Source organism: Heterocephalus glaber, unplaced genomic scaffold (assembly GCF_053883595.1).
Source record: "Heterocephalus glaber isolate CG9 unplaced genomic scaffold, H.glaber_assembly_v1.0 deba00001532, whole genome shotgun sequence".
Lineage (NCBI taxonomy): Eukaryota > Metazoa > Chordata > Mammalia > Rodentia > Bathyergidae > Heterocephalus > Heterocephalus glaber.
Window position 1 is genome coordinate 31788047 of NW_028258330.1, and position 27620 is coordinate 31815666.

Genomic DNA, 27620 nt, shown 5'->3' on the forward strand with positions numbered 1-27620 from the left:
AGTTATTTTTACCCACATGAAATAAAGCGTATATCCACAAAAACACTTCTATGAGAATGTTCACAGCAGCATCATATTCTTAAAGAGTCCAACAGTGGAGGTATGGCAGGAGAATAAACAGTGTGGAATAGTCGTAGGATATACCATATATCCAGCAGTTACAAGGAGTGAACCACTGGTAGTATGCAACAACATGGATAAATCTTGAAAACTTGTTGAAAAATCAGATGCTCAAGTTGATATAGTGTGATTCTTTTTATATAATACTGTAGACTATGCAAAATTAATTGATAGAAATCCGATTAAAAGATCAGTGGTTGCTTGCTATAAAATTCATTTTCTCTATCTTGATGAGGGTGTAAGTTACAGAAGGTATGAATTGCCAGAACTTATCAAACTATAGTTAAAACTTAAATGTATATAGTGTAAAATATTAAAGTTAAAAAATTTATTCAGAATGAAAGATGAATAGCTTAGGGTTTTAAGTATTGGAATACTTGGACTACTGATATTCAAGAAAGGACTTGTATTCAGAATATATGAAGAACCTTACAAATAAATAATAAGAACACAAACATATCTTAAAGTAGGCATGTATAGAAAATTGGAGCTGGTGTGGGGACACAGTCCTGTAATCCCAGCACACTGGGAGGCTGAGACAGAAAGATCTTCAGTTTGAGCCCTTCCTTAGTGACTTAGACCCTGTCGCAAAAATAAGAAAGCTGTGATGTAGCTCAGTTTAAAGGCCCTGTTTTTAAATTCCAGTACAAACAAACAAACCTGAGATGCTTTTGATGATTCCTTGCCTGAAAGACCTAGATTGATTGATATATATCTATATCTGTATCTATTAAAATAGTTCAAGAAAGGTTGTTCAAATGCATTATTACTCTGTGGAGTCTCTTCAGGGTCACTTAAAGCAACAGAGACAAATGTGCTTCTTGAAGGCCAGCCCTCTTTTGCTAGACCTAGATGGGATAGCTTCTGCTTCCACCACATCCTTCTGTCCTTGTTTTGGAGAATCTTGGATCTTTGTGCCAGGAGCCCAGCCAACCCTGTGAAGAAGAGCTGGTTTAGTGGGTATCCTATTTGAATGACTTACTTATTGGGTTTTTGTAAACCTTGTTCCCCTGACTTCCTGCCTTATATTTTGGTGGCATGCCTAGGGAACTGAGCAAATGTAACCCAGGCAGACTCTGAGACAAGTTTTGGTGGGCTTGTATGTATTGGAGTGATGGGAAAGAGGTCACTCCTGGCTGGATTCTGTACCTTCATGAGCCCTTCTTGTCCCAGTTTTTTGTGTGAATGAATGTATAAGAACAGTTGTCATAGAGATTCACTGCTGCCTTCTATGTGAAGACATCTCATACTGTACTTTTTCACCCTCTTAAATGTCAAAATATACTTTGAAAAATCTTAGAGAAATTTTCAGCTGTGCAAAAAATAGTTATTTCTTTTGCATTACCAACCGCAAAGTCACCCACAAAAGTATGTAGTTTCTGGACCTCTTGTTTTATGGCTAAACATCAGTACATAAACATGTTTGTGGGAGAATGCTGGTGATGCCTTAGCATAGCCATATAAAATTTAATTCCTGAGCACTTGTTAGGATCTAGAAGTGGTGGACATTTCTTGCTCCCTGCTCCTGCATGCACAGAGGCTGCTTAACTTGACCAGTTCTTAGGTCTTGAGGACCATGTATGCAGTGGAAACCAGGGTAGTATATGTGATTAGAAATCACTGTCTCTGTCCTTTGCTATGGGGTCAGGGAATCAGAAGTCCTTGGATTCTCAAATTCCTTTCCTGAGCCAGGTGATAGGTCACACATCTATATAATTCTAGCACTCAGGAGGCTGAAGCCAGAACTGTCACAAGTCTAAGGCGAACCCTGGACACATAGAGAGTTTAGGCCAGCCTAACTACAGAGCAAAACCTTGTCTCTAAAAACAAAACAAAAAAATCCAAACTTTTGTGCTCATGTCATACTCGGTTTTGTGCCTTTTGTAAGACACCTTGCCTCTGGAAGATTTCTTAGATTTTTTTTTTAAACCTCCTTTGTCTTTCTCACTAACATTAATGAATCTTCCCTTGCTTATGAGTCTGAATCTATTTCCACTCAACATGGTTCTCTATTGTTCTATTTACTGTTCTCTATTTAAGTTTCAGTCTTATCACATGTTTTAATAATCCTTCATTGGCTTCAGAATCAATTTTTTTTTAATTTTATTTATTTATTTATTTTGGTACCGGGGATCAAACTCAGGACCTTGTGCTTGCCAGGCAGGTGCCAGAACCACTGAGCTAAATCCCCGGCCCCAGAATCAATTTTTAAATCATACACCAAAAGCTCTAAGGTTGGGCCAGGGGTGTAGCTCAGTGGCACAGCACCTGCCTGGCAGGTGTGAGGTCCTGAGTTCAATTCCTGGTACCAAAAAAAAAAAAAGTTCTAATGTTGAAATTTCTTTTAACAAAAACCTTCCCTCATTCTAATCAAGGTACACTCTTAAATGCCTAAGTTAGAAAATGGTGAATAATTGCAGCTGTTCCTGAGAGCCACTGTGTTCCTTGCTAATTGCATGTTGTCTTTGGTTCTGCCTCTTTGACAGCACCATCAAACTCTGAATGGTTGTCTAAAATTTAATGGAAGTCAGAGGTAGCCAAAAACTGCTGTTGGGTCACAGATTGGGCAGCAAGGTTGTGGTGCTGATAAGGGAATGTGGATGCTTATACCTTTGTGTTGACAGAAGTCAATTTTAAGACATGCCTTAAGGGCTTTTCCTAAAAGCATGAGCATTTCACAGAATGAAAGCCAAAAGCTTTCTTAGCAACTAGACAGGAGCTAGTTGTGGTTGATAGTGAAAGTGGGACTGCATGTGTTCTCATCATGTTAAATGCCCCAGACTTTCTCTTCACTTACGCTTTTTTTTCAACCTTACTTAAGCTCAAGTTCATGCTCTTCGGTTCAGAACTGTGAACTTGAATATTCAAAGTCTCACTCCACCATCACTAAGAAGTCTGTCTGGTCCTGGGTCTTTGCAGGGTGAAAAAGACTGGCAGAAATATGAGACTGCTCGGCGGCTAAAGAAGTGTGTGGACAAGATCCGAAACCAGTATCGAGAAGACTGGAAGTCCAAAGAGATGAAAGTCCGGCAGAGAGCTGTAGCACTGTACTTCATTGACAAGGTAGGATCAGCTTCCTGTCAGCATTGCCCAAAGTTTAGCTTAACAGTGTAGGTAAGGTGTGTTTACTCTGCCCTAGGCCCTGGAAGATGAGGGGAAGCCACCCACCATCTTGCTCACATTAAGTCCAGTCTAGTATGGAAGGGTAACTGTGGAGAGATAGACGTCCATATTATGTGCTGCTATCTGGGGTCTCCCTGGTAGGACTGGCATGAATCTGAATGTGTTGGAAATACTGTGATGTTTTTAAATTTTTAACCATGACTCACAAGAAAAAAAAAATTATTTTATGTCACACCCAAACATACATAGAAATTTGTGTGTGTAATCAAATCAAAAGTTGCACAAATCAGTGCTTAGCTTTACTATGAGCAGTGAATTCTCATGTTTATATTTTGTTCTTTTAGAAAAAAATTAAAACTCATTAAATTGGTTAAATAAACCACTGATTGATCACAACACAGTCTTCTTTCTTATATCTCCAATATTCAAGAATGGAGTAATGAAAAGAAAAGCTTGGATCTATAAGTTTAGTATCCCTGTGCTTTCCTAGAAGTATTGACATCACAGAATCTACTTTTCAGGCTGTTCAGACTGGTACTATAACCCCAAAGAGAATTGGGAGGTTTCTGTTTTGGGTTTCCTGGAGAGCCTATGAGGTTCATTTCCCTTCCTTCATGGTTTGGTTTCTTTTCTTTTCTTTCCTTTTCTTTTCTTTTCTTTTCCTTTTTCCTTTCTCTCTCCTCTCTCTCTTTTTCTTTTTTCTTGGCAGCTTGCTCTGAGAGCAGGAAATGAGAAGGAAGAAGGAGAAACAGCAGACACTGTGGGTTGCTGTTCGCTTCGTGTGGAGCACATCAACCTGCACCCAGAATTGGATGGTCAGGAATACGTGGTTGAGTTTGACTTCCCTGGGAAGGACTCAATTAGATACTATAACAAGGTCCCAGTTGAGAAACGAGTAAGTTAATGTGTCATGTGTTCCATGGCTTGTTTACTTATTTATTTATGCATTCAACAAGCATTCGTTTGAGTATTTTTTGTGTTCTTGACACTTTGCAAAAATGACTTGCGAGAGAGAGGGGAGGGGTATTGCTTGGTGTGCTGTATACCTCTTTTTTCATTCCCTGTCCCCCAGCCTGTGCTACCTTCCATAGAATGAGGGGCAGTTGGCCCCTACAGCAAGTACAATGTAAGATTGAACCTAACCGCATTGTTTTAGTGGTCTAACCATATCACACCATCCCTTGGTCATGTTGAACATTTATGACCTTGCACATCTTGCACAGCCTCACATTAACTTCTGAGTAAAATGGTGCCTCTAGTTCCTAGGTCTCGAGTCCGTGACTGAAGAGGGTGCTACAGCTCTGTAGCCTCAGCCTAATCTTTCCCAAAGTATTATGTTTGAACAAGAGACTTACAGAATATAGCAGTGGCAGTGAACCTATGGCATACATGCTCCAACAGAGCTGTTTGTACTATTGAAAGCTCTAAAAAGTTCACCATCATTGGTAGAAGGCCTTAGTAACCAGCCCAGTGGGCAACAGTATGTGTATCAGTATAAACTTTTGCAACTGATAAGTACTGTGTATATGTAAGGGAGTGTTTCTGTTCTTAGGAGATACACACTGAAATGCTTAGGGCTAAAAGACTGTAATATAATAAGTACCCCAAAATGCTTTAGAACAGATAATTATGTTAAGAATCTGTTAAAGGATGTATGGGTAGTTCTTGTATCCTTTTTCTGCAAGTTTTTATAAATTTGAAATTATTTCTAAAGTAAAGGTTTTTAAAAGAGTAATAATTGGACTTCACTGATTTCTTTTAGGTTTTTAAGAACTTGCAGCTATTTATGGAGAATAAGCAGCCCGAGGATGATCTTTTTGATAGACTTAATGTGAGTAGACAAAGCACACTGGGTTGGCTGAAGGGACACCCAGGCAGAGCCTCAGAAACTTTAAAGGAGACGGCTGTCATGGTGGGCTCTCCCTTTAGCCTAGCCTCTTCTGTGGCATTCTGTGTATTCTTGCTCCCTCAGGACACACAGTGAATCCATGAATGCCTTGAAGCATAGAGCAGATATTCTCCCATCTCCTACAGAGCCTTCCATTGGCTGAATGCCTTGCCACTTCCGATAACAAAGATTTGCCCCGATATCTGTGGCAGGACAAATTTGTTGTACTGTCTGCTTTCAGATTGTACATTATAGGGAGGCAACCCTATGTTCTGGAATTATTTTCCCCCTTTTCTTCCCACTTGAAAGGCAGTAAATTTGACAAGATTATGACTATGCTGGACTTGCCAGAGGGGATGGCATGGCGTGGCTTTCACCTCAGTTCCCATGTCCTTACTGTTGCTTTGTCTCCTCCAGACTGGTATTCTAAATAAGCACCTTCAGGATCTCATGGAGGGCTTGACAGCCAAGGTATTCCGTACATACAATGCCTCCATCACGCTACAGCAGCAGCTAAAGGAACTCACAGCCCGTAAGTATCACTTGGCCACATAGGGCCACACCTGCTGATGGTGCCAGTGTTCTTCCTTGGAAAAGTCCTACATTGGTTGCACTTTTCTAACTACCATTGTGACCAGAAATTTTTCCCTCCAGCCCTCTAGTAGAGAGTTAAGGCTTAGTTGTATAAACATAAGCTCTGCACTATTCTCTCCTACCCCAACTTCTAGATTAATTTCATGGAATGTTGACAGGATCATTCCATCTGCTCTGAAAATGCCTGCATTTTCTGTTCTGTATATATGTTATTTAACAACTCCCTGGGTGAAGACATAATACTGTGATATTCTATTAAATTAAAGTTGTCATGGTTACCAAGAAAATATGGGAGCAAATCCTTTCCCTAAGGTTTCTGTCTCCTCCCTACCCTCCAGAAGAGTAAACAATCTTTTAAACACTAGGTACAGAAGATGTCACCAAGATCCACAGGTTTTCTTCCCCCTGGGGCATAGTCACTAATAAATTTACATTGTTTTCTGTAAACATGTCAGATGGTCTTAGAATGTGAGCCAGATAAGCCAGAAATGGGTATGTTTAGTGTGGGATAAATAATGCCACACGGTATGAGTAAAAAATTTCCTTGGATGACATTTGTAATTTTTCCTTTTAACATATTGCTATGTGACTTAAACATGCAGACTGTAAGGTCCCCTCATCTTTCCCTCCTCTACAGTCTTCTGTCCCAATTCCATGTTTTATTTGGGGTTACGTTGGGCAGGCAGGTGGGAGGCAGAAAATGAGGCAAGGAGAAATTTCCCTGGCCAGACTCCCTGAGTGGAAAGAAATGTGCACATTTCACTGTAATACTCTCATATGTGAGAAACTCAATATATAAATAAAATGGAAAATAAAACAGATAATAGGAAAAAAGAAAGTTTGCAAGAAAGTTATTGTAATCCATCATGGACAATGTATCTAAAAGTGTACCTTGATTTAGTATAACTGCCTTATGTATTTTCTATGTTTTTTCGTTTATTAGTCTGGTTGTTAATCTGTTTGTATAATTAACTTTTTTTTTTTGGTACTGGAGATTGAACTCGGGTCCTTCCGCTTTCGAGGCAGGCAGCGGAACCACTAAACTAAATCCCCGGCCCCTGTATAATTAACTTTTATAAAAACTTACAAGAAAGAAATGTACCTGGTGCTGGCCAAAGGTGTGTGTGGGGGGGTGGTGGTGGATTGAGATGTGTATGTATCAGTTCCCCACAATGAATGTAATCATTATGTACTGTAATTATGAGAAAATTTTTCTAAAAAAATATTACAGAGATAAGCCTCGCATGCTGCATGTCTCTGTAGTCCCAGCTACTTGGGAGGATGAGGCAGGAGAATCACTTGATCCTAGGAATTTAGGACCAGCCTAAGCAACACTGCCATGCCATCTCAGGAAAAAAAAAGAAACAAGAGAATTCCTCTTGTGATAGGAATTCATCCAGGTTAGGCTTACATAGAAAATTCCTGCTGTCATTTTCTTTTTAATCCCTCACCAACCCGGTTCTGGGGATCGAACACAGAACCTTGCATTTGCAAGGCAGGCACTGTGCCACTGAGCTAAATCCCTGGCCTCTGGTGTCATTTTCTTATGACCATGGACTCTTCAAATTTTGACTTTGTGTCTAGGGAGAATTTTGATCATTTTAGTATCTCAATGAGACCAAGATATTAAGCACTAGGGAAGAAACTTCATATATACCCTTGGTCTAGACTGACTCTCTTACTGTCATGTTTACAGCGGATGAGAACATCCCAGCAAAGATTCTCTCTTACAACCGTGCCAATCGAGCAGTTGCGATTCTTTGTAACCATCAGAGGGCACCACCAAAAACTTTCGAGAAATCTATGATGAACTTGCAGTCTAAGGTATGTTGTGTCTGGATGATGGGGTAGCAGAATGAACTGTGTCTGTTGTGGGAAGATATTTAAAATGAGAGGCTTTTGTAATCTAGCCTTTTAGGTTGGGGTATCAGCAGACCAGTCTTGATCTGCTCTGGAGCAAAAGTCCATACTGAAGATAAACAAATGGGAACAATACGATACTTAAGAATATCAGAGGTTAAAAAAAAAAGAATATCAGGGGTACTCATTGTTCAGCAATCTTAATGTTGTGGACAGAAGTTCAGCATTGCCCAGTTTCTATTTTGAAGTGCTAATTTCAGTTGTAATATTGTATACAAGGACAGTGGATATAAAAGGAGTTTTGCTGCTATGTTCCAGAAATACAGCTTTTTCTAAAGCTGGGGGTGTAGCTCAGTGGTAAAGCCTTCATCTAGCCTGCATGAGGCCCTCAGTTTGATCCCCAGAGCTGCAGAAGAGAGAGAAGCAGTTGTTTCCAAATTAAATTGTTTTAAATTTTAAAAGATGAATCACATTTATATAGTTTATCATCAAACATCTGTTTACTATTGGCTGCGTGCCAGAGTTGTGCCCTACAGGGAATCTGATGTACGAACAAGGTGATACTCTTCTACTTCCATGTGCCTTTGTCCTCCCTCTGACTCTGATGAGCATTTCTCTCTCAGCAGTGGCTACATAATTCACTTGTCCTAATTTACTAACCAACGGTGAATTTGCAGATATTTCACTAAACAGATACACAGGGTTTCAAAGGAATCGAACTACTGAAATATAACTATTATATTTTCAAGTTTGGTATAGGAATAGTTGTGCTTTCTTATTAAAATTTGAGGCTGAGTGTAGCTCATTGGTGGAGCACTTGGCTAACATAGGAGGCCCTGTGTTTGATTCTTAATACTGCAAAAAAAAAAAGTCTTAAGGTAGTTTTAAAGATTACTGTAAATTTCAGGGTAGTAATGAATATAGATGATACTTCAATTTTAATATGATACGAAAATAATTAAATATCTAACATCTGTTAGTAATAGTCATAGATATTATTGATGTTACTTTGGTTTGTTACCCACATTCATACATGAAAAAAAAATACTTAGTGTCAACTAGAAATTAATGAGAATATAGTTATAATTTCTATGTAAATTTATGTAATTCTGTACAGTACTTGGACAACTGGAGTTTAAAAACTGCAGTGAGGCCAGGTGTGGTGGTGTACAGCTATAATCTCAGCATTCAAGAGGCTGAGGCAGAAGGATTGCCATAAGTTTGAAGCCAGTTTGGGCTACGTAGTGAGTGCTAGGCTAGCCTGAACTACATAGTGAGACCCTGTCTCCAAATAAATTAATTAATAAAAACTTGTGTGGAGTGAGATTTATATATACATTTTCAACCCCAGAGTACTCTCCTTCTGTTGAGATGGTTTTTCAAGGTAAATACCTAGGAATAGTACATCTGGGTCCAAAGACATACACAAGATATAGTTCATGGTACAGAAGTTGTCTGGCTTTCTTGAAGGGGTGTACATGGCCACAGTGAGTGAATATACAGCCATAGACCTCCCTAATCTGTGAATGATACAATTGGCAAGCAAGGAACTCTACAAGACTGCCTGTTCTAACAGCTCCCCTTTGCTGCCACTCTTTTAAATGGCGTCATTTGATATTGTTTACCCTCCTAATGCTATCATTTCAAACCAGAAATAAAAGCATGAGTATTGAGGTGCTGTTTACCTAATTTAGAAGACCCTCCCTGGAGTATGAGGAGATCTTTTGTTGCTCTAACTCTGGAGCCACTGTTTGGGCAGCCTAGGCTGCCTGCCTGACGAGCCCTCCTAGCCCAGGAACCCTTTATGTGCCCACAAAGCAAACACACACACATTTGCCAAGTGAATCAATGGGATCTTTGATGCTTTGAGAGAACTTGACATAGCCTGTCAATTTAGTATTCACAGAAATGGTTAAAAGATTGTGGTTTGCTGTATTTCTGTTAGAATCTGGCTAGTGACATCTGTGATGCTTTTGTGTATAGAATCAGTTCCCCTTCAGCTTGGCTTTGGACAACATAGATGTTGGAAGCAAGCCACTCATAGTAAAACATATTTAATGTTCTTTTACAATGGCAGCCTCTGTTTCCAACCTTCGGCTGTGTGTGTATCTAACAAAAATTCTAGGTTCAGCAGAAGTCCAATGTGTGTGAGTCAAGCATGTTATTTACTCTGGGAGGTTCTCTTGACCTCATGGGTGAGCAGGGTAACTACAGGGATGGTGTTCTTCTGCCCCTTAGCCACTTGACTTCGCTAGTTGGAACTTTAGCTCCATGGCATCTGCTGTTATCTGTAAGCAGCATCCCAAGAGGAACTGAGATTTTTCCAGTGGTGCTTCAGGGGTTCCAACCTCTACAAGGATGAACTGCTTGTCTCTTCCTTTATGGATATGGATTCCAAAGGACTTCCTTTTCACCTCGGACTTCTCTCCTTTAGAAAAAAGAATGCCAAAACCAGGCCTCACCATGTATTGTAGTTTCTTGGATGTTCTTACCACTGCATCCTTTTTTCTTAAGAAGCTAGTGATTTCCTTCCCAGAAAGCTGGCAGAATGTGAGGAATGAGCTGGGCTCGCTTTGTAAATACACGTACCCAGCCTCAGTGTCCTAAGAAATTTGTTCTGCCTTATTCTTGGAATAAAGACTAAAATCTGCCACAGGGTCTGGTTATAAAACATCTGTCATTTGAGCCCTCTTTGGGAGTCTTACGCCAGTGTTCTTTTATTGAAAGATTAGCACCCATGCTCAGATTACTGCACTAATATAACCTTCATTTCTTGAAGAGTCACTGAAGACTGTTAATGAACAAATAGCAGCTGAATTCAGCAGTCACAGTATATCTCCTTTGTGTCTTCATGAGGATACTGGTTTGTGAGTTTACCAGACAAAGCACAAAGAGAAGTACCTTACCTGATGGAGGCAATTCCCAGGTTTCGCCATCTTTGGTGGAGCCCTTCTGTTTTGTCTTTGGTTCATTTTTCTCTTGACTTTACTGGCGTTCTTCCCCACCTAGATTGATGCCAAGAAGGATCAGCTTGCAGATGCTCGGAGGGACCTGAAAAGTGCAAAAGCTGATGCCAAAGTCATGAAGGATGCAAAGACCAAGAAGTATGTACCTGGTATTGTGTAAAGTCAGGGGTTGGTTGGTTAAGAGGAAAAGTTTGTGCAACATCGCTCACAGGCCTTGGTCCCTCAGCTGTTCTAAGATTTCTGATTCGTCTTTTGGAAATCTCTGTTCATGGGCCTTTTATGGGTTTACTGTTTCTAAGAGGCAGGGTGCAGTTGCAGTGTGCTTTTGTCCAGAGGTCAGGGTTGTTTTTTAATGACCCAGTCATTCTTCTAGGGTAGTAGAGTCAAAGAAGAAGGCTGTGCAGAGACTGGAGGAGCAGTTGATGAAGCTGGAAGTTCAGGCCACAGATCGTGAGGAGAATAAGCAAATTGCCTTGGGAACCTCCAAACTCAATTATCTGGATCCTCGGATCACAGTGGCTTGGTAAGAATTGAGCCTTTCTAGAGCACTTTCTGCTGGCTTGAGAAAGGTAGAAGGGTTTCTGAGAGTATTATTGAGCTCCATGTGCCATTCCTAAGCTGGACACTTAGTTCTCTTGAGGAAATCTCTGGCTTCTGCTATATACTTAGTGCTCTGGTTGCTGACCCTTGTGCATAAATGCATTGCAATATCCTAGATGGTCCAAATGAGTCAATCCTGTTTTATTGCCTCTTGAGTGTTTATATTGTTTTTGAAAAGCTGGGATTGAAGGAAAAATGGGAGAGTCCATTCATCTGTACCTTAACTGAACCTCTCAATGAAATTTTCACAAATGAAGGAAAAAAAGTAGAACAAGACAGAAAAAAGTGACAATATAGACTTGAGCAGCCTACACAGAGGGATCTTTTAACAAAGCAAATGTAGTCTCTGTTGTGTATGTGCACCCCCCACCCCAGTCTGTTTGTCTCATACATGCTCAAACACAGGGTCAAATAATAACATCCAAGACAAGTAGTTTATTTTGGAAGATATTTAATTAGCTAGAATTGTTGAATTTGAGGCCTAAGTGGTGATATTGCCCGTAATGGTACCTCTGGGCCAGAAGCTCCACTGGACTGTATATTCTTTGCTGCAAGAGGTTGGGTTAACTCTTTGAGGTAGCTGGGTACAGTGCTTAAAATTATGGGCTCTGGATCCAAACTGCTCGGGTTAAAATTTAAGCTCTATCACTTATTAGCTACACAAGGACATAATTACTTAACATCTCTGCCTGCTTTTTCATCTGTATGTTTTTCATTTTGTATAGATGTAGTGGCACTTACTTTAGAGATAGATGTCATGATCAGATGAATTGGTAACAGTGCCGTTGGAACATGCCTGGTGGTTGCAACATTAATTCTTATCCTCACCAGGCAGATATGAACGAGGCAGCACACCCCAACTCAGACCTCTGCTCTGGGCCATAGCTCTGAGTCACACTAATCCTTTTTCCTCTCCTTTGTTTTCAGGTGCAAGAAGTGGGGGGTCCCAATTGAAAAAATTTACAACAAAACCCAGCGGGAGAAGTTTGCCTGGGCCATCGACATGGCTGATGAGGACTATGAATTTTAACCAGTCTGAAGGGGCAGGGTTCTGTGAAAAGGAACAGTGTGGTTTGGGGAAGATGGATAAACTGTGAGCCTCACTTGCCCTCGTGCCTGAGGGAGAGAGGCAGCAAGTCTTAACCAACATCTTTGTGAAAAGATAAACCTGGAGATATTATAAGGGAGAGCTGAGCCAGTTGTCCTATGGACAACTTATTTAAAAATATTTCAGATATCAAAATTCTAGCTGTATGATTTGTTTTGAATTTTGTTTTTTATTTTCAAGGGGGCAAGTGGATGGGGATTTGTCAGCACTCTGCCAGGCAAATTCACTGTTTCACTGAAGTGTTTGGATTCTCTTAGCTACTGTATGCGAAGTCCGATTATATTGGTGCGTTTTTACAGTTAGGGTTTTGCAATAACTTCTATATTTTAATAGAAACGAATTCCTAAACTCCCTCCCCTCTCCCCCATTTCAGGAATTTAAAATTAAGTAGAACAAAAACCCAGCGCACCTGTTAAGAGTCGTCACTCTGTCATGGGAATCAGTTTTCATTAGACTTGAAGCAGTCCTGACATTGGCAGTGTTTTGGTTCAGACACCTGATCACAGAAAAGCATGATGGGAAAATACTTCCTGACTTGAGTGTTCCTTTTTAAATGTGAATTTTTATTTCTTTTTAATTATTTTAAAATATTTAAACCTTTTTCTTGATCTTAAAGATCGTGTAAATTGGGGTTGGGGAGGGATGAAGGGTGAGTCTCTAAGGATAATGAAATAATCAATGACAAACCATTTTCCCATCATTCTTTGTTCAGAGCATTCTCTGTATCCTATAAGAATCCATCTTTTTCTTTTTCAAACCCTGATCTTTCACTTGAAAGATTTTATTGTATGAAAAATTCCACAGGTCCATAAATTTAGAGGAAAATGAGTATTTGGCCCAAAAGAGGAAAAATAATCAAGATTTTAGGGCTTTTATTTTTTCTTTTGTAATTGTGTAAAAAATGGGAAAAAGCATAAAAAGCAGAATTTTAATGTGAAAACATTTTTTGCTATAATCATTAGTTTTAGAGGCAGTTAGTTTAGTGTGTGTGCAGAGTCCATTTCCCACATCTTTCCTCAAGTATCTTCTATTTTTATCATGAATTCCCTTTTAATCAACTGTAGGTTATTTAAAATAAATTCCTACAACTTAATGGAAACTTAAGTGTCTGAGTATTTGTTACCAAAGGCCTGGGACTTAGTGTGGGATGTGGTCTGACCATAGGTCAGCAGGGGTAGGTCCCTCCTCAGAAGCAGATAGGACTTAGCCTGACTTAAAAGGGGGTGCATCTGTCCTACTGTGGTGGGTGCAGGGTGAAAAGGGGATCAGGACAGGCCCAGAAAGTGGTGGAGGGTACAGAAAATCCTCCAGAACAGGCCTGATGGAAGAACTGTGTCTGAAACCTAGTGTAGGTAAGTATACTGGGGAGGCAGATTTTTGTGGAGAGCTTGCTATGTGTGTTGGCCCAAAGCAGAAGGTAGCTTTTTTGGGTTTGCTTATGTGACTAAGCATACAGTCAAGATGGAAATAATTAGGGTACTGAGCTGATTAGAGCACTAGATCCCAGAGCCTCTCTCAGGTGGTATGAAGGCTTCTCCGTCCATTGATTGGCTGGTGAAAGGGTGTGGTCTATAACCATTTCTAAGTGCTGTGAATCCCCTGGCTAGCCTTATTCCCCACACAAATTTTCCTCTTCTAGGTTATAGTTAAGTCTAGAATTCCATGAAAATTGAGGTCTCAAAGTCAAAGGGAGCAGCAGGAAGGCCAGAGTGGTCAGAATAAGTCACTCAGTGAAAGAGCCCTGGGTCTCCTCTAGCCTGGAAATGTATTTAGGGGGATCTCCTTGATGGTTTGTTTTCCCTGAGGCTGGAGGCAGGGCTGGTGCTTAGCCCTCCTAGGGGCATCTTTGGCAGCCTGTATTTCATTGGTCATTGAGGGAGGCAGCACTCAACACAGAGAATAAAGTAAGTCATAGAGCCATCATTTTTTTGGAGCAAGGTATTTTTAACTTGTGTGGTATTGAGGTGACAGCCACAGGTTGTAAGGGACCGTAATAACTGGTAAGAATATAGCTAATGGCTGTGACAAGAAAATGGATCTCAGCCAGACATGGTGGCGCACACTTGTAATCCCCAGCACTTGGGAGCCTGCGGTAGGAGGGTGGCCAGGAGTTCAAGGCCAGTCTGAACTACATAGTGAGACCCTGCCTCCAAAACAAAAAACAAAAACAATAGACCTGGGATCTAGGACTGGAGTAGGACCTTGACACAACTAGGGGACAAACTGTTGTCCACAACTAGAACTCCTGTACAAGATCCCCTACAGGCAGAAGACCCTGAAGAGAAAGTAGTGCCTGCCTCTATGGCAAGGACTTCTGATAGGCTGGGCAACTATGGTGGTCAGGACAACTGTGAGTGGACATCCCAGGCAATGTGGTAGCAGGCTTAGAAGAGTAAAGCCAGGGAATGAGAAGCTGACCTGGCCATGGGATGAGAAGCTGGACAGGTAAGAGGTGGGGGCTACATGTAAAGGGCCTTGAGAGAGCCTAAAGAGTGAGGCATAGACCTAACCCTTGCTTAATCATCCAGCAAATCTCACTCTCAGAGGCCAGATGTACAAGGCCTGAGAAAACTGTCAAGTCTTTTTCATGCCGCCAGAGTCGTCTTGGGGAGGAGGGAGGTGCAGTTTCCATGTGCTACCCACGCCAGACATCGGGTGCTGCCTTGGCTCTATTTCCTCTCCTCCCCTTCATTTCTGGTCAGCAAGTTTTATTTATTATACCTCAGGCTTCTGCCACCTTAAAAAAAAAAAAAAGAGAGAAGGAAGGGAGGAAAGGAGCTGGGCACAAGGCACATGGCTGTAATCCCAGCTCTGGGAGGCTGGTGCAGGAGGATCAATGAGTGAAAAGGGCTGGGGATGTAGCTTAGTGTGAAGACCCTGAGTTCAATCCCCAGTATTGTGAAAAACAAAATAAAAAACCACAATCCCCAGCCCTTCCCAGCTGTCACCTCTCTTCCTCCATTCCACAAACAAGCACCTGCCCTGAGTCATCACCCAGTCACTCCCCACCTACTACAGCTAGCTTCTGTCCCTTCCGCTCCAGTTCCTTCCTGCACTCTGACCACAATTGCAAATGACTAAATGACCAGACCAATAAATGGACTCCTGATCCTTAAGCAATTCGTAGCACTAGATGCTACTGACCACTCCTTTTATGTACTCCTATTGAAGTGTATTTTACAAATAACCCTTGCCGGGGATTTAGCTCAGTGGTTCTGCCGCCTGCTTCACAAGCAGAAGGACCCGAGTTGGATCCCCGGTACCAAAAAAAAACCACAACAAATAACCCAACATTTATTTAAGTGTACAATGATTTTAATAACTATTGACTGGTGCATCTCTCACCACAAATCAGTTTTAGACCCACCTCTCCACTAAGGTCCCTCATCTCCATTTATAGTTGATCTTCATTCCCACATGTAGCCTAGTCTCTTTAAAATGTCTTTTCTGGACATTTCATGTCAAAGGAATCATATGCCATGTGACCACAGCCTTCCCAAAACACCTTTCTGACTCCCACATCACCCGCTCCTGCTCTCATTCCTATCACTACCAGGCTGTCACTGAGTCACCTCTTAATATCAAGTCCTTAGGTGCCACAGTCTCACTAGACCTGTCCGATTCCAGTCACACCTACAGGTATAGACTGTCCTTGTCTGCCTAGGCCCCTCCTAAGCTCCGAACATTCTGCCAACAGCTCTGCAGGGGTTGTCCACAGGGACTGGAGTCTTACCATGTCCAGAACAGAACTCGGGGCCTGTGACTCCAAGCCCACTGGCCCTGGAGTGAAAGACACTGTGTCTTTTCGGTCCCCAGCCTGCAAACCAGGCAGCCCTGACCTTGTCTCCTTTCATTCCCATACCTAGTAAATTACCAACTTTGAAATAACTTCCTAAATATCAGGTACATTATAGGCATTTCCCCCACTGGAAAAGTTAATTTTAAAATTTTTCTTCTGAAAAAAAGAGTTGGTTTTTATATTTCAGAACTTGCACATGCAACTTGTTTTGAACCAAAAGCACTTTTTGGAGAAAACATTACCCTGAAATGACCTCAGTCAGTCTAGTTTCGGATGCTTATAAGTAGTCAGCAGACAAAATCTGTAAATAAGGATGCAAAGAAATTTAACATGGTAAGTATTTCTCACAATCCTGAGTATTAAGAGTAAATAAGCCTCTTAAAGTTCACTAAATAAGACTTTTAAAGGCCGTACTTACATATTTTTAATAATCTTGTGAAAACACTGAAATATTTATGGTTAATATGACAGTTAAGATTTGTGTCAATACAGGAAGGATTTAGTAAGTAGAGTTTGGCATGAAAGAAGAATGGCCATGACTGGCCGTAATTACTGAAGCTCGGCGGGTTATGTGGCTCAGTGGCTGAGCGTTTGCCCACCATGCATGAGGCCCTTGGTCTGATCAAAGCACTCCAAAAATGAAAACAAAAACATAATTGCTGAGGCTGGATGATGGAAGTTCACTATACTTACTATTCTGTCTACATTTGCACACATTTGAGACTCTGTAAAACATAATATAGTGATTTTTATGAAGCTGGTTAATACATATGTATAGGAAAAATGGAAAAAACTTGTTTGTTTTTGGTACCAGGGATTGAACTTGGGAAGCAGGCAGTGGAACCACTGACCTAAATCCCCGGCCCTGAAAAAACCTGTTTTAATGTTACAAAGGTAATTATGCTTAGAGTAAAATTTCCACTGATAACATCACATAGCATTTCTGCAACATGGTGAATGGATCTCAAAAATGTGATGCTGAGCATACTCGGACACAGGAACATATGCTATGATTCCATTTATACGAAATTTTAGAATAGGCAAAACTCACCTGTGGTAATAAGAAGTAAACTGGTGTTTGCTGGACAGGAGTTGGGAAAAATAACTGCAAAGGAGCACCAAAAAACCTGGGGTGTTAGCCAGGTGTGGTGACACACAGCTGTAATCCCAGGACTCTGGGGAGGCTGAGGCAGGAGGATCAAAAGTTTGATTCCCACCTGGGGAACTTAGTGAGAACTTCCTTGTCTCAAAGTAAAAAGGGCTGGGGATGCAGGTCAGTGTGAAGGTCCTGGGTTCGATCTCCAGTACTAAAAGAAAGGAGGGGGGGGAAAAACCCCTAGGGTGATGGAAATGTTCTGCATCCTGATTTTGTAGAGGTCACAAAAAGAAATACATTTGTCAAAAGCATATGAAATTTAGCTGCAGCAGTGGTTCACTCCTCTAACCCCAGCTACTCTGGTGGTAGAGGCAGGAGGACCAAGGGTTAAGGCCAGGCTGGACAATTTAGCAAGACCTTGTCTTAAAAAATTTTTTATAAAGTGCTAAGATGTAATTAAGTGACTGAGCTGAGGTTGGATCCCCAGCACTGCCAGACTGGGAGAAAAAAGAGGCTCATCAAACTTTATAAAAATTGATGCATTTTATATGCAAGTTATTAATAAAGTTAATTTTTTAAAACAGCTCTCAACTTAGAAGGCAATAAAGGTAATGTACTTTGAGAAAATATTAGATAATTCAAAAAGTGGCTCTTGTGAAAAATACATAGAAATCAACATTCATGAATTAATAAATTGTTTTAAATAATGTAAGTACATATGTGTTACCAAGTCAGCATATACGGACATTTTAATCATTAATTTCTAATAATGTTGGCATTTTAGTTGCAAAAAATCCCCACAGAACCCTTTGGCATGACCTTATTGTGAAAATGAGTGTTGGCCTATTTGGAACGGGTTGTTAAGCCATTTACAGATCTCACTTTGCTCTGTCCCCACAGTCACCAACAGATCTAGCTAAGGCCACGTGTCGCTTCTCAGTGCTCCCAGGCCCCTTAGCACATGGAATCAGCAAGGGCTGCTGGCATTTCGGTACCCACTCCTGATGTGGGCAGTTGGTTTAGTTTGACCCTGCTGTCTTAGTGCTCTAGTTGAGGCATGAGGACTGTTTGCTGGAAGGGAGAGGCAAAAGCAGGTCCACCCTGGCCTGGGTTTCCCCTTCTTGTCCTTCGGTGCCATACTTGATCTCAGCGAAGCATGCACAGTAGTCTGCTCTCCCCCTGCTGGACAGCTTCAATGCCGCCAGTCAGTGGGGAGAATAGAATCCCTGGAAGCTGGGGGGGTGGGGAACGGGGCAGGTTTTGCCTCAAGTAAGAAAACGGCCTGTGGAGGACTGAAAATACATATCCCAGGTGAGGAGGAAAGCTGGAGGACATGACTCAGAAGTGTGAGGCCCAATAACTAAGGTGGAGCCATAGATTTGAGGGCCAGAGATCAAGAACCTAGATTGCAGGTTGGGGTAGAGCTCAGATGCACAGAGGTGAACACTTAATGAAGTCCTATCTGTGTGCTGAAAATAAACTCAGGGTTAGGCATGGATCAAATTAGACACTGCATGTCTATTAATATGCCTTTTCTGTTGGAGGAATTTCACTATGATTTTAAATTGTGCCTTTATTCACTCAAGATCTTTACAAGGACTCAGAAGGCTGAGGCAGGAGGATTACAATGAGATCCCATCTCAAACAGCAAAGATCATAAGGAACAAATGAAAACTGAGTTAGCATTTGCTATTAATCTGTTGAGAACATTCTCCATTATTTAAGTCAAATAAGTATCCATGTGAGAAACTTCTCTTACAAGTTAAGCCCAGAAAAATTTTCTTCCCCAAGAAATCAGTTATCAGAATAGAAACTGTTATTGCTTTGGCCACCAAAGCTCAGCTACATTTGATTCTCAATCACAGCAACTACATTAACCCATATTAAGTATAGCATACTTCTTTTCATAATCTTATGCCCCATTTGTATAATACAGTATTTTTGTTCTTTGTTAAGTAATCTAAGCTTTTTTTGAAGGGCTGGAAAATAATGAATTTGTGGTGAGCACAATAATATATTTGTGGTACCACCCAGATCCCCATTTAAGGAAGGACTTGTTGCCCAACTGTTGGGAGAGCTGTCAGTAGAAAAACTCTGGCTGCCAGTCACCCAAGATCACCTCAGCTGCAAAGAGCTGTGTGGTCAAGGCTAAGCTCTTCCCAGAACTAGCTGCATCCAATTCAGGCCCATGTCCAACATCAGAGCTCCATCAGCTCGGCTGAGGCTGTCATCAGTGCTGCATCACTGCTGCATTCCCCCCAGTACCCACTGTTTCCTGCCTGTCTTCTCCACAGCCCTGATAAGCACTGCACACTGACCTGTCACTCTGCTTCCCAAAGAACCGAGCCTTGGCAACACTGAACAAAATAACTAAAAACAGAAAACACATGGGGTAGGGGTATTTTGGAAAGGGGTTAAAGATACACAAAGTGTTCATATGTAGACGGGAAGCAACATAGAAGTGACTCTGGAGCCAGGCTGCTACCTGTTATCTGTGTGTCCATGGGCATGTTCCTTAATCTCTTGGGGCCTTAGTTTTCTCTTCTGTTAAATGAAGATAATAAGAGTACTTATCTTATACAGCTGTAATGAGGAAGAAATGAGCCAGTGTGGATAAAGCAAGTTACACAGTGTTCAAAGTATGCCAACCACCGCTCTAAGTGGTTATTAAATAACAGTTGTGAGGCCAAGCCCATAGACCTGAGGCATAGCTGGGCTGGATCTCTCCTCAGACTCCAGGCACAGACATGTAGGGCATGCTAGCACACGAGTGTTCATAGAAACAGACCCACGCAGGGCTAGCCTGGTGATGTCACAGGCATATGCCTCATGTGGGTGCTGAGCTGCTCCTCCCAGACAGCACAGCTGCACGAACTGCCAGCAACACCTCCACACCCATATATATGCTGAGCTGGGGAAAGCCCACACTGGCCACACCTTCTGTGCGCCCTCTTTTTCCTGAGCCTCCTTTAGTGGAAGAAGGTACCTGAGGCCTGGGATGGTGCCCAGAAAGTCCCAAGAGGAAATGGGCCCTGCTTCCTGATTACAGGCCTGGAAATGGACTGAAAGCTCAAGCTCTCGTGTGCACAGGGATTTCTGGAGCCCCTGGAGGTCTGGCCACAGAGGCAAGAGTAAATACAAAGAAGCTTGGTCTGCATGTTAGGAAGTTCTCATAAAATAGACAAACATTTTAAAAGTGCACTGCAGCTTGCAGCCTACTGGAGTTGGCTCAACAAGGGCTGCAGCATTCAGAAGGGGTCCTCCAGGAAAAGTGGAGAATACTGGGCAGGCAGGGAGAGCCCCATTCAGCCCCACCAGCCTTTGGGGCCTCATTACTCTCCCTGGCCTCCCCCTCACTGGATAAACACCAGCCTTCCTCATCCCTAAGTTCAACAATCTCTTTCTGACCTCAGGACCATTGTACCTGCTGTTATCCCTACATGCAAAGTGCTTTCCTCCAACTTATGCTTAATAATTTACCTGGCCATCTACTCACATGCTTTGGGCTTCTTCTGGGTCCTAAGGGATTAAAGAGATCTTCCTGCTTCACCTACTATATTTTTCCTCCATAGCCCACATCACAATTGGCTTTACATAATGGGCTGCAGACAAAAGTAGCACCACTTTAAACCAGTACAAGCTGCACTCATGTTCTGCTGGGTTTCCTGTGTCTAGAGGCAGCTGTGGGCATGCCTCCCCTCTCCTGTATGGATGAGCCAGTTAGTTCCATGACCATGGCTCTCCTGGGATACAGAAATCCATGGAGTCAAACAGATGTGGGCTCAAATATCTGACTGTTAGTGCCAGGCGTGGTGGTGCATTCCTGTAATCCCAGCACTCGGGAAGCTGAGGCAGGAGTATACCTGTGAGTTTGAGGCCAGCCTGAATGACATAGCGAGACCCTGCCTCAAAAAACCCCACTTGCTAATAATCTGGCCTTGGAGCAAGGTGTAGAACTGTGAATCTGCTTCCCCATCAGTAAATGGGGCACCATCATCCTTGTTTAGAGTTATTATGAGGATCAGGTGGGACCACACGTGCATGCTTGTAGCCTGGGTCAAATTAGTCCCTCTCCTCCCACTTTACAGGCCTGTCACTAGGTGGCAGTCCTTCTTAGGACAGAGTCCTCAGTCCTTAGGACTGAGTGCCTGGGTATCACAGAGTCCTGAACTTTTTTTTTTTCTGGAACCAGGGATCAAACTCAGGACCTTGTGCTTGCCAAACTAGAATCCTGAACTTCGTAGGGGCTGCATTTGAGAGAATCAAAACACACACACACACATAAGGTGCCACTACAGCAAGACAAAGTCAGAGAGCTCCACCAGCTTGCAGGAGCCCCTGTTCAACTGGGTGGGCTGCCTCAACACACGCTCTAACACACACACACAAATTCTAGTGTCACAAATCACAAAAACCTGGATTTTTCTCTAGCACCAGCTGGATGCTCTGTGCGACCTCTCACCTCCGACATGGTAAGTTGTCCTGCACTGCCTGGCTGACAGACTCCACCGTGGTCACACGAGTCCTCAATTTTGGTAGTGCTGTTCAGGGGACGGCTTCAGAAGAGAAAGAGAATGAATTATTCAATAACCGAAAGAAGGCCTCCTAGCCTTTGGAGAGTGAAGGGTCAGTGCTGTGAGATGAAGAGGGAGACACAAGTAGGGACCAGGTCAAAAAGGACCTACGAGGAAGGCCGGGTTTTAGGCATAATGGAAATTCATGCCAGTAGGCAGGGAATCTTGACTGCATCTCATTTTAGAGATTAAAGCGGGCGCACAAATGCAGGCAAAACCAAAGAGAGTAAATAGGCTGGGTGAAAGCACATGGGGCCCTGGGATCCAAGGCAAAGCGATGAGGCTTCGTATTCACCCGGGGATGAGGCGAGGAAGCAAGGCTATCCACAAGACATGGGGCCTCAGCAACTTGGAGAAGTTCAGGGCCAGGTTCTGAGAAGTGAAGACTGCAAGGAGACGTGGAGGACCGGTGAGACAGCTGTGTTAAGAGGGGATGTGAAGCAGGCAATGGGGCTGTCTGGGCACGGAGTGTAGGGGAAAGCTAGGTTTAGAATCACTATGTCTACAGAGAACGAAGCTATGGGAAAGGGCGAACTGACCCAAGTCCGCGAGGGAAGGCCACTGAGGAAGAAGGTAAACAGGGCCGGGAAAACCAAAGTTCAGGTGAGCGTCTGCCGCCCGAGTGCAAAAAGTAGGGGCTGAGTTCCACAGCGCGGGGACCAAGTGTGGTGGGGCACGCAGTAGTTGAAAGAGACGAAGGCCACTGAGCCTGCTCGTCAGGCCGCCGGACAGCTCGGCCGAAGTTCTACACGCCCTGATGGAGATTCTTACGCCTGGGAGACTTCTCCGAATAAAGGGTCCACGAAAGCCACACCACTAGCCCCGGGGGCGGGATGCACGGGGCTCTGGTCTTCGCAACCACCGCCTCCCAGCTAGCACACCGCACTTTGAGGGCGGAACAGGCGTGCTGTCTATCACAGCCCGCTGGCCAATGGGCGGGTGTCCCAGCCCCGCCCCTCCCCGGAGAAGACGCGCGAAGGGCCCGCCCCCGCCGCCGCCGCCGCCGCCGCCGCCGCCGCGGGTGTGAGGCGGCCCGGACTGGCTCCCTCCGCCGGGCAGTCCTCACAGGTAACGTATTTGGCCGAGCGACCCGGAGGCCCGCCACACCCTCACATTCCTTCGCGGCCGCTCCGCGGGGCAATCGGGCTGCGGCGGAGCCTGTGCGGGACAGGGAGTCGGGCGCCCGCCGAAGCGCGGCTGACTGACGGGCCGCAGCCAGGGGGCGGGGCTGCCGTGCGTGACGGAGTCGGCCGTGGCCCCGCGCCGTGTCCCGCGCCGTGTCCCGCGCCGCGCGAGGGTGCGCTGCGAGACGGAGACACAGACATTGGCGGGCTGCCCGACAACGACGCGCGCCCCTCCATCCACTGCGCCTGCGGCCTGTGTGGGGGTCTCGGGCGCAGGCGCGGCGGCGGACGGGCGGGGGTCCTCCCCGCGGGCGCCTTTGTTCCCGGCGCGCGGGCGGGGCGGTGCCTCGGGTCGTCCCGCCTCCGCGCTCACGCTCCGCCCCGTGTCCGCCCGCAGGAGCAGACGCTGGGTCCCGCTCGCCGGCCGCCCCAGACGCCGCGCCTGCCCCGGGGCCCGCCGGGCCTGCGCCGCTGTCGCCCCCTGCACCGAAGCCATGGCGGGCGCCACGTCCCCCTGCGCTAACGGCTGCGGGCCCGGCGTTCCCTCCGACGCCGAGGTGCTGCACCTCTGCCGCAGCCTCGAGGTGGGCACCGTCATGACTTTGTTCTACTCCAAGAAGTCTCAGCGGCCGGAGCGGAAGACCTTTCAGGTCAAGCTGGAGACCCGCCAGATCACATGGAGCCGCGGCGCCGATAAGATCGAGGGGGCCAGTAAGTGCGTCCCCTCCCCGCCTGGGCCTCTGCGCGCGCGCACGGGTCTGCAGGGTCCCGGCCCCGCTCCTTGTGCACGGGCCGCAGCCCCAGATACTTGGGCAAACTTTCAGGCCCTCCTCCCCGGACCCCGCCCCCGCCTTGTCTGGGGTGGTCACCGAGGGCGGGGGTGGGGGGGCATCCGGGTCCTCGATCACCTTACCGGACACCCTCCTTCCCCAGCAGGGGGTAGTGTTCCAGGCTTTTTGAACTGAGGCCTAAAAATCCTCGCTGGCTGGAGACCAGAGGGGCAGGCATTGGGCCCCTCGGCCCCAGGGAGTGGTGTCAGCAGCAGCAAGGGGAGCCAAGACGGTGGCCCCTACCCAGCCCGAGAACCTGGGACCAGAACACCCTTTCTCTGGATATCGCAGTCTGTGAAACGTTCTGGGCCCCCAAGGCTGATCGCTTATTTGCAAAGGAACTTTTGGGTTTCCTAAGTAGAACTTAGGCAGATGTGGTATAGGGCTGGTTTGGGAGCACAGCAGGGCCTACACGTTTCTTTTCGGAAGAGAGAGAGATGGTAGTCTTGTTCGGGTTGGAAAAGCCTGGGAGAAGACATTGCCTGCTCCCTCAGACCCCCTTCTCAATCCAGCTTTTGTCCTGAAGTTGAGTTTTGGACGCCTGTATAGTGGGCAGACACCCAAAGCCAGAACTGGGGCTTTTGCCAGGCTCCCCTCGCCCCTGCAAGCATTACTGTAAGCAGGATCTTGGCCCCAGAAAGGCCAGCCTCAGTGCCTTGGAGTCAGGTACTCTTTGGAAGAATGTGCAGCCAGTTTGGGGTCTAGTCTTTTGTGTCCCGGTGACGGGAAGGAGCCAGGAGCCGCTCCTCTTGGCTTCCTGTCTTTTTGCCTTCCCAGGCCTGAGGTTGACTGCTTCTCTGGTGGGAGGAGGGAATGGGGGAGTTTGAGAAACCCCAGATCTTTCCTATTGTTGCTCCACTTAGTGAGTGCCTGTACGGACACTCCCCTCTGCCCCCCCCCGCCCCCCCGCCTCTTATTATGAAGATGTGATGTGTTTGCAACCCCAGGCTGTGGATTGCTTCCTGTAAGGACTCCCAGAGACACGTGTTGGAGATACCCAGCTCAGAACCAGGTGTGTGTGGGGGAGTGTCAGGAAGTGACAGCCCAAGAAATAATCCCACAGACCTTTTGGGTATGTTGTGCATGCATGTAGATGGGTGAGGAGATGGAGAGGAAGAAGGTCTTGTGGTAAAGCAGCCATTCTCAACTACAAACTACAGGTCTGGCACAGATCTGGCACAGCTGCTTGAACGTTGAGATGGCAGCTACCTTCCTCAATGCCTCCATTGGCCCTTTCAGCCCCTGATTTGAGAAACTGGAGTCCAATGTAGAGGAAGGACAGACACTCTAAAATGCTGAGATAGCCCTGGGAACATCACCTAAGTATCAGACTCCAGGCCCAGTGCCCTTGCTTCTGTGGTACCCCCTATGCTGAAGTGGTGGCATTGGCTGGAGGTTCCAAGGCAGAGATCTCCCAGATAGTAGCTGCATTTTAAACCATGCAGGTAACTGGCAGGCAGTGAGTGTAGCACCATGGTAGAAAGCAAGTCTCCGTGAAGCACACATAGCAGTTGTGCATCCAGCCAGTTACTTACCTTCTCTGAGCCTTAAGTTTCCTCATCTGTAAAAGGAAGGTAATGGTATAGCCACCGTACAGGGTTGCTCTGGAGAATAAGTGAAATAATTGATGTAAAGCATCAGTGTCTGACACTGTAAACATTTAATAAATGTGAGCTGATACATTGTGTAGATGTTTAGTAAATAGCTGTTAGTAACAGTAACAGTTAAAGACTATGCCTGCCCTCCTAGAGGTTGGACTGGGGATGTTGAGGGAGGTCTAGTGTGACTGTTAGGAGAGGGTTGCAGTCTGGGAAGGCAGATAGAGACTTAAGTTCATGTTTCACTTAGCTTGTTACTTGGAAAAAGGGAGGAAACAGTTTTGTTTTGCCCCAATTCATCTAGACACCCACCTGTCAAGTGGAACAGCTTTTCTGTAGATAAAGTATTTAGAGTTTTGTACACTTGACTCCTAGGTGAGATTTTCTTCTTTTCAAGTTGAGGCCTGAACAGAAGGAAAGGTTATAGAAGGGACCAGACAGTCCATTGTGTTTCACTTAGGTCTTTGGAGGATGGAGGCAGGAATGCAGATGACCTGACTTCCCTAGCCCCCAAAGGTGGATCAGCCAGAGGTGTGCAAATTCAGTGCTGAAATTTCAGGGGCAGGGAGGGTAGACAGTGTAATGGGACCCCGGCCCTTTGATTTGGGGATCCAAATCAACAGAGCCTGAGAAAAAGGGTAGTAGACTCAAGTGTAGAGTTCAGACCATACAGGTGAAGCCTCCCACTCAAGTCTTGCCCTACTTCTGCCCAGCCATGGCTTCCTCCCTGCCTTGATGGGTTCTGACCCTTGTAGCCTTCTCCTGCAGACTTTGAGCAGGGTTGGGTTGCCAGGTGGATCCCCTGCCACTTAGCATATTGCCCAGGTGCTTCAGGTGTCTCTGGCCTTTTCTTTTTTGGTACCCGGGATGAAACTCAGGACCTTGTGTTTGTGAGGCAGGCGTGGTGCCACTGAGCTAAATCCCTGGCCCATCTCTGGCCCTTTTATGCTGACCATGGCAGCGTACCATGCAGTGCCTGAAGCCTGGCCAAAGAATGAGACACTGTGCTACCCTCAGGGTGTTTGTGGACCAGAAGGAGAGGCACAGTGGTTCAGTAAAAGTGCACAGCACTCATGTGTGAGATCTTGTTCTGCCCTAACTCTGCTCTTTTCACTTGACCACTTGTGAAGTGGTACCTGCTGGTTTCTAGGGCAGGAGTTTGACTCAAAAGAGGGGTTAGGAAGTGCTTTGGTGCCGTTTGGTTGTGTGGTGATGTGACAAGAATGAGGTTGGCATTGCCTTTTTATATTGCAGACTTTAAGTGAATAAAAAACAATTACAGGGCCGGGGATTTAGCTCAGTGGTTCCAGCGCCTGCCTCGCAAGTGCAAGGTCTCAAGTTCGATCCCCAGTACCAAAAAAAAACAAAAAACAATTACAGACTTTCTGCTGAATGCTAAAGGGACTTCTCACCCCTTTTTTCTGGGCTAATCCTCACAAGGATCCTGCAGGATTACCAGGAGTACCACCCCATTTTATAGATTGGGAAACAAACACAGGGAGTGATTAGTGTCAGTGTGTGCCAGAACCTCAGCTGGGTCCAGTGGCCAGTCAGGACTAGCTGCACCCCAAGGTGACTGCTGTCTCAGGTTATGCTCCTCAGCCCTTCCATTCCCTGGGGTCTGCCTTTCCCTTACAAGGAAAAACCTTTGTGTTTAGACCATATTTTATGGGCAAAGCCTGTTTCAGTTTTTGTATTCCAAGATAGCCTCAACCTCTCTAAACTCTGGTTCCATACTTTTTTATATGGTACCTTTTGTGTTGAGATAGTTCAGATTGTGTTTAATGAGTTTGTTCAGTTTAGGGTCACTGTTACCACGATAGCCCCAGGTGGTGACTCCTGTGGAGGTGTTGTGTGGGTGCTAGGCAAGCTCATCTGTGGGGACTTGGAGAGCCCCAGGCTTCTATCTTTGGCTGATTGGTAGGTAGACATTCCTAGATAGCAGGCTCTCAGTGCATGGAAATGGGTGCTTCCCTTCAGGGAAACTTAAAATGAACAACAGTTTTGAGGGGTACCTTTGATGAGGGGGCAGTGGTGTAAGAGAACAGCAGACCACCTTGGGGCAGGAAAGCTCAGAGAGGAGTGTGACCCTTGTAGCTGTGGAGCTGTGGGTGTCTAACTGGGGGAAGAACTCACTAAGAGGCTTGCTGTGAGGGTTAGGCCCACCACACTGGAGGGCGCCAGATGGGTATCATGAAGGGTTCCTTTGTGTCGGCTGGTTATTCCTAGTGGGCAAGAGCACATGTCCAGATCTCCAGGGCTCACTATCCCTGCCTGTGTGTTTCCTGTCTGACTGTCATTTTTCCAGGGGAAGTCAGACCTCTTAGTGTTTCCTCATCA

At 44.9% G+C, this 27620-nt stretch overlaps 2 protein-coding genes across 5 annotated transcripts in view; both read left to right on the forward strand.

Annotated features, from left to right (window-relative positions):
- Positions 1-13358, forward strand: part of Top1 (DNA topoisomerase I) — an 88714-nt gene extending 75356 nt beyond the window's left edge. Inside the window, exons 15-22 of the mRNA XM_004874029.4 lie at positions 3040-3183; positions 3953-4138; positions 5006-5074; positions 5549-5663; positions 7422-7549; positions 10595-10689; positions 10925-11074; positions 12079-13358. Coding sequence (XP_004874086.2) covers positions 3040-3183; positions 3953-4138; positions 5006-5074; positions 5549-5663; positions 7422-7549; positions 10595-10689; positions 10925-11074; positions 12079-12181 — 990 coding nt within the window. The 3' untranslated portion in view covers positions 12182-13358. The remainder of the gene's footprint in view (positions 1-3039; positions 3184-3952; positions 4139-5005; positions 5075-5548; positions 5664-7421; positions 7550-10594; positions 10690-10924; positions 11075-12078) is intronic.
- A 9358-nt stretch (positions 13359-22716) lies between these two features.
- Positions 22717-27620, forward strand: part of Plcg1 (phospholipase C gamma 1) — a 34053-nt gene continuing 29149 nt past the window's right edge. For 3 of the 4 annotated variants that reach the window (XR_002391930.2, XM_087188992.1, XM_004874032.4), the window contains exons 1-2: positions 22717-22796; positions 23250-23563. Coding sequence is in view for 3 of the 4 variants with exons in the window: in XM_087188992.1 (XP_087045118.1) it covers positions 23347-23563 (217 nt within the window). In the remaining variant the exon portion in view is untranslated. Of the gene's footprint in view, positions 22797-23224; positions 23564-27620 lie in introns of those variants that run through there. The other variant, XM_004874031.4, reaches the window with a different exon arrangement.